Raw genomic sequence first — 7,247 nt, 5'->3', positions numbered from 1 at the left:
CTGCTAAGTGCCCATGTCACAATGCTACATGTCATAATGTCCCTTACTGCTAGGTGCCCATGTCACAATGCTACATGTCATAATACCCCTTACTGCTAAGTGCCCATGTCACAATGCTACATGTCATAATGTCCCTTACTGCTAAGTGCCCATGTCATAATGCTACATGTCATAATCCCCCTTACTGCTAAGTGCCCATGTCACAATGCTACATGTCATAATACCCCTTACTGCTAAGTGCCCATGTCATAATGCTACATGTCATAATCCCCCTTACTGCTAAGTGCCCATGTCACAATGCTACATGTCATAATCTCCCTTACTGCTAGGTGCCCATGTCACAATGCTACATGTCATAATGTCCCTTACTGCTAAACGCCCATGTCACAATGCTACATGTCATAATACCCCTTATGGCTAAGTGCCCATGTCACAATGCTACATGTCCCCAATGCCCCTTTCCTGTGCATTTATTCTCACATGGAAACAAAACTTAAATGTCAGAAGTGTCAAAAAGTATTTGTTATTCAACAGATGATAACTCTGTACTATTGAACTAGACCACCCTATAGTGGTCAATATCATAGTCATAACGGTCAAAGAAAATGAGAGTTCATTCAGTCATACAAGTACAAGATTTATTTCAAAACAAATGTTGTCCATTGTCAGCCTACACTTACAATTTATATTTAAATAATAAATAAGAACTCATCCATCACCAACTGATATAAAAATAAAATCAATCCATAAACCTTTTTTTTTATTATTTTTTTAAAATCCAAACACAATTGTGCGTATTCTATTTCAAGTGTGAGGGAAATGTATTTTTCAGGTTCATTTGTCACAGCATAGCAGAAACTAACACTGTCAGACGGCATAAATAAATTAAACATCAAATGTATTGAGATTATGTGAACATTGAAATCATAGGCCTACCTTATTGCATGCCTCAACAAAGTATGCTTGAATGGCACTAGGCTATATCTATGCATGAATGAAATGAGAAATGTACACACTCATGTAAAAAACTATAGATCAGGTTAGAATATGCAAGATTATGCGATGACAAAAACTAGTTGAAATGTCCATGACTAAGTGAAATGACAGTTTGATAGACACGTAGGATAAAATGCATACCAGTATTCAAATACGAGGGAGTGGTTTTAAAGTGCATACAGTGTCAAAAGGCCCTCAATGTCCCCATTCCCTCTCTGCCACACAAAGACACAATACATTTTTTTTTAAAGTGTCTACTTCTTCTTCATCATCCTGATCTCCATCTTCAAGAAGGCTTTCAGGTTCTCATCCGCTACATTCTCCTCAATAGCAGCCAGGGCACTCTCTTTCCCAAACCCTCCATCACGGTAGTAGGCTAGGAGCTGCTCTGCGTGTTCGATCCACACACAGTTATGGCAACCGCTCATACAACAGTGGGTGGGGGCGAGTGGAGGGCCAACGGCCTTGGCAGGAGGGGGGTCAGAGCTAGACTCAAGGCTACTGTCTGAGGTATTCAGAGTAGGAGGAGTTGGAGTGGTTGATCCAACTTCAGCTGTGACTCTACGGACAGTTCCTAGTCTGAGGTAAGGTTTTGCCCACGGTAGTTGAAACTGTTGAGAGATCCGCCCTCCCAGGTACAGGACACACAGCTGGTAGAAATACAAAACATATGGCCTAATTTCATCATCATCATGTGATAATGAAAGAGAAGGGTGAGAGAGAAACAGTATGGTGTGGTAGGTAGCTAGCTAGCTAGTTTAAAAAAATGTACTGTTAAGGAGTGTAGGCTTAGGGAATGAGAGCTAGTAGCTAGCTATCCCTTGATCATGACTCTCAGTTCCTTTATATTACACATAAGAGTCATTGGATGAAGGCCTCTTCTGTATGGGGGAGTTTTCTTATGGGCCCCGACACTCAGTCTGAACATAAACATACATCACGGTTTTGGAAGCAAAAGGAACTTATCTTTCATATCAGCAAGAAATAAATGTACAAAACAGTGAAATGTTAAATTGATACAGACCTTTATGGGGTTAGTGTTGCCAGATGGCCATTCCTCCATGTTACAGTGAGTTCATGGAAAACTGACAGAAGACTGACTATCTGTGCTAAACCTCAACCTTTCTCTTTCACTAGTGACATTTCTGATCCCCAGCTACATGGGCACCCCTACAATTAACACATTCCACTACTTTCCCCAATACTACACATTCCTTTGTCTCGTGCCCTTCTGCACACTTCTCACACAATGGACCCTCCCTACACACTGATGACACATGCCCATAAGCTTGACACTGATAACATCTTAATGTAATCGGTACATATGCTCGTACAGGATAACGTGTATATCCTAAATTCACTTTGTCCGCCAAAGACAACTTCACAACTTAAAAGAACAGACAATGAATGACTCTTCTGTTTCCCCACTGTCTGCGTCGCATGAAACGACGAGCATCACAAACACCGGGAATCTTTGGTCAACGTTTAGATCTACTGCTTCCCCAGTGATCACTCCTTTCATTGGTGCCCTTTTCTTGAGAACGAAACAATTCACTTTACTAGCCTCCCCCCATTCGTTTTATTTTGAGGGCATTCTTCCTCTGCCAAACAGAAGCAAACAATTATCACTAGACCACTTTTAGCCACCCTCCCTGATTCCACATGACCCAACTCTTGTTTTCACCCACAGCGAAACCACAAATGGATCGGCCAAATGGCAAGAGTCCACTTTTTCCATAAACGTCGCTCCTACTGTCACAGACTCTTCTTTATCCTGATCCTCGGTGCATACTTCGGTCTCCGATAACTTTACTGCACCTACCACCTCCGATACTCCCCCCTCATTCACTTCAATTTCTCCCCATCCAGCTCCCCCTGCTTACACTTTCTACCATTCTTCTTTGACAAACCATCTCCATTTTCCCCACCATTTTTATCCGACTCAAACTCACCCTCTTCTTCCCTCACTCTCTTAGATCTCTTCTCCCTCCATTCCTTCTCTGTTTCCCCAAGTACATGTCTCCTAATGATTATACTGCCGCTCCATCCACGACACCCACAGTGTACTTGCTTTATCTATGGACTCCACTTCCCCCTTCGGGAGTTATGCTCATGTGCCTCTTATTTTGACGTGACATGAAAGTAGAGGATTTATGTTTCTAGAACCGTATCGCAATCGAGAATCAACATGCGTTTAGATGGAGTATTTTGCGGTTTTGGCTTCCAGAGCCAATTCGCCCGTAAACAGAACACGTAGCCAATATCCGTGGACTATAAGGAGTAACGTTATGTCCCTTTAGTCCAACATTGGACCCCCCCCCCAAATACTCCATCTAAACGTGAATAGATTCGCAATTGCGCCACGGTTCCAGAAAACACAAGTCCTCTACTTTCATATCAAATCAAAAAATAAATACAAAATGCACACTTACTCTACACCTTTTTCAACCGTTTTAGCAGTATGTTTCAGTAGCAACACCTATTCCGTTTACAGGTGTTAATAGATACAGATGAGTGGGAAAGTAGTCATCGGCTTTCCGTAAATAAGCGATGTATAACATGGGGATAAGACCGTATGGGAACACTAACCCGGTTAACAGTTTGTATCAATTTAAACAGTTATTTATTATTATAATTTCTCGCTGATATGAAAGATAGGGTTCCTCATGGTTCCAACCCCGTACAGCAAGCGATGCGTTTTACTGTTCAGACCGCGCGTCGCGGCTCGTAATTAACACAACTCCCCATACAGACGACGCCTTCGTCGAATAACTCATGTGTAATGGTACTGAGAGTCATGACCAAGGGACCGTGGATAACCAACCTTCTGTAAAGACAACGATGATCCCATGATGTTTCCTCTCAAACGAAACATCTTTCTGATGTATACGTTGCTACATATCTGAAGACATCATTTCCTACGTAGAGTACAATCCACATATCTATTTCCCTCCACCCAAAGTGTTTCAGCTACTGGGCTAACTAGCTCGCAGGCCAGCCGTGAAATTCCGCCATGTTGGAATGAACTATGACCGTCAGTGGCTGTAAGCAACGTTGCTGATTGGCTGAAAGGAAACACAGAGCGAGCGGGCTGATGTTCATGACTGCATTGTCAACTTGTGTCCAACAGATGTCATTAAAGAATATCTATGAATTTGGCCTTCAGTTAAAACATCCCTCAAGTGTCTGATTTGTCAAGAAAAACGGAGCAAACGAATGTACATAATGGTCCATTTATAAACAACGGATATTTCAACAGATTTGTAATGAAGATGTTAGATTTAAAAAAAAAAAAAAATGATATGCCCTGCTGGCTGTAGGCTACATCAATACATATGTATTTCCAACAAAGAGAGACTCTTGCTTCATCATTACTACATCAAGCTGAGGATGGATGGAGATGTGTGAGTATTACCCGATGGACGTCTTGTTGCCAAGGACTACCTGCTTAGAGAGTTGAAGAGCTATGCAACTGCTCTGTCAGGATTCTCTCATTAGCGCACGAGAAAAGAGTCTTAACACATGACATCATTTGATTCCACTTTTGAGTGTTAGAATAAAATAATTAGAACATCATATTATAGGGGAACTCTATGGTTCAGCTTTGTTAACAATAGTTTCAGTTCTAGTCATATATAATTCTTTATGTAGAGGGCTATCCATTTGAGCAAAAGCCATTGAAAATATGTATTTCTGAGTAAAATGCACATGTTTCTGTCTCGTGCTCACTAGGATGTTGTTATTCGAGTATTACATTGTGTAGCAGCACACCAACATGTCTCCTCTGTTCCAAAGTATGCCAAACAAACTAATATCCTGATACCAGCCCTTCACTGATTCACTTCCTTTGCAATTACTCACACCTCCAGAAATAAAATGTTTTCCTTTGACTGCGTTACAATGGTTGGCAAACACATGCAGCACAATTGTACATCTTGTCCAAAGGTCTGTTGGCATTAGAGTACTAGCCTACCTCTGTGTGTGACCGTGAATCATGGAAGTCAATATTACACCAACAGGATTCTCTCTCGCTGTATAGCCAGTCTAAAGACTACAATAAGTTCAGGCATTTCTCCATACAGCCTAACCTACGTAGTAGGTTGTAGTAACAACCTGAATTATTATTATTTTTATTTCACCTTTATTTAACCAGGTAGGCTAGTTGAGAACACCTTTATTTAACCAGGTAGGCTAGTTGAGAACAAGTTCTCATTTACAAATGTGACATGGTCAAGATAAAGCAAAGCAGTGCGACACATACAACAATAGAGTTACACATGGAGTAAAACAAACATACAGTCAATAATACAGTAGAAAAAGTCTATATACAGCATGTGCAAATGAGGTAGGATAAGGGAGGTAAGGCAATAAATAGGCCATAGTGGCGAAGTAATTACAATATAGCAATTAAACACTGGAATGGTAGATGTGCAGAAGATGAATGTGCAAGTAGAGATACTGGGGTGCAAATGAGCAAGATAAATAAATAAATACAGTATGGGGATGAGGTAGTTGGATGGGCTATATACAGATGGGCTATGTACAGGTGCAGTGATCTGTGAGCTGCTCTGACAGCTGGTGCTTAAAGCTAGTGAGGGAATTATGAGTCTCCAGCTTCAGTGATTGTTGCAGTTCGTTTCGCCGAGGGTTCTGTAGACCGGTATTACCTCTGTGTGACATGACTGAAGTAAATATTTTCAGGGTCTCTGCACAAAAGTGATATGTCTGTTATGTCTTCATAGTGTCTGTAGCCTTCTATGCTTGCTGAAATAATCTCAAGACTCTTCCCTACTCATAGGTTGTATCCCAAATGCAATACTATTTTCTTAATGGGCCCAGGTCAAGAGTATTGCATTATGTGACCTTGCCGCAGGAAGTAGGGGGTCCTGAGGGTGCTGCAGCACCCCCTGAAAAAGCAGATTAAAAAAATTGTTTATATTCAATAAATGTAAAAATTGTGATTTTTTTTTTCTTTCACAAAAGTAGTGAACAGGGCCTTTACTAGTCCTGTTTTAATGGCCATTGTGGACAAAGACATTTGTCCCGCCCCCTTTTGGAGAAAAAAAATCACACACTCCCAAACTACTTCCCCCGGCTATGGGCAGGGGGAGTTTGTCATGATTTCGGGGCATGTTGTCACGTGAAACTTATTGAAGCCTTTGACCCTGCATATCCATTGCATGGGACTGAAGGCTCACATTTAACTGATGTTAAAACTCTCTCACTTTCTCTCACTCACAACACACACACACACACACACACACACACACACACACACACACACACACACACACACACACACACACACACACACACACACACACACACACACACACACACACACACACACACACACACACACACACCACCCAACTACTACCCGTGGCTATGCTGTGTGGGTAATAGAAGGCCATTTGGGGACCAGGCCAAAAGGTCAGTCATTCTTTTTTAACTCCCTGAGAGGAGTTTGCTGACTGGCTAATCTTATATATTTTATTAAGAGCATTAGAGTCTTACTGGTTCAGATTTGGTCGCTAATAAATGGCTTCATTATGTTCATGTGTGATAATCTGTTTCTTTGATGTGTTTATTCTCTGTGAGAGTATTCTCTGTGAGAGTATTCTCTGTGAGAGTAGGCAGTCCTGTGGCCACAGCCCATGCTTTCTTACTCTACTTGACCACTTCGACGATGCATGACGAAGTATGTTAGTAGTGTTGTGTGTGTGTGTGAGTGTGTGGGGTGGGGTGGGGGGGGATCCCTATGGGCCTTAATGTTTGCAAGCCACTTCCATGGAGACTCTGTCGCATGGAAACACTGAGATACCAGATGACCTACAGGTGTGTCACCTACAGGTGTGTCACTTACACCTACAGGTGTGTCACCTACAGGTGTGTCACCTACCTGGGAAAGGTCTTGAAACATGATGGAGCCACTCATCTAGGGAGAGGCTGTCTGTGATTCACATGTTCTATCCTGATTCATTCCACAGGTTTAAAGGTACTCAAATGTATCATGGGATGGCAACAGTGTCAACACATGATGGAGTCACTTGTCAGACTGTGGGAGATAACAAGTGGACTGCGGACTGACCCTTTAGTGTTATTGGTAGTAGTGTAGAACAGTCACAATGACTCTGGAATGTACGGACAGATATCTGTTGTCAGGTGGGGTCTGTCATTTAGGTTTATCAGTTAGAGGTGGCGCCTCATGTAGTTTTTTTTATCATGGGCTGGACAGTGAGGATAGGTTA

The 7,247-nt window shown here is 41.9% G+C and overlaps 1 protein-coding gene across 1 annotated transcript; it reads right to left on the bottom strand.

Moving 5' to 3' along the window:
• Positions 1-624: 624 nt before the first annotated feature.
• On the bottom strand, positions 625-4,047 carry oxld1 (oxidoreductase-like domain containing 1). The gene is made up of 2 exons (XM_035757586.2): positions 3,821-4,047; positions 625-1,646 (listed from the first exon to the last, which is right to left on the bottom strand). Exons 1-2 carry the CDS (start codon positions 3,869-3,871, stop codon positions 1,251-1,253), a joined length of 447 nt encoding a protein of 148 aa, XP_035613479.1. The 5' UTR covers positions 3,872-4,047; the 3' UTR covers positions 625-1,250.
• Between the last annotated feature and the right edge of the window lie 3,200 nt (positions 4,048-7,247).

This window comes from Oncorhynchus keta, chromosome 24 (assembly GCF_023373465.1).
Source record: "Oncorhynchus keta strain PuntledgeMale-10-30-2019 chromosome 24, Oket_V2, whole genome shotgun sequence".
Classification (NCBI taxonomy): domain Eukaryota; kingdom Metazoa; phylum Chordata; class Actinopteri; order Salmoniformes; family Salmonidae; genus Oncorhynchus; species Oncorhynchus keta.
Note: the sequence above shows the minus strand (reverse complement) of the source record. Positions and strands in the feature narration are given on the sequence as shown.

Bases quoted from the DNA above. Each gene is read 5' to 3' on its own strand.
- oxld1 (XM_035757586.2), bottom strand. From the start codon at position 3,871: ATGTTTCGTTTGAGAGGAAACATCATGGGATCATCGTTGTCTTTACAG. The intron at 1,647-3,820 runs GTTGGTTATCCA...TATTTCTACCAG, and splicing joins CATCGTTGTCTTTACAGAAG to CTGTGTGTCCTGTACCTGGG.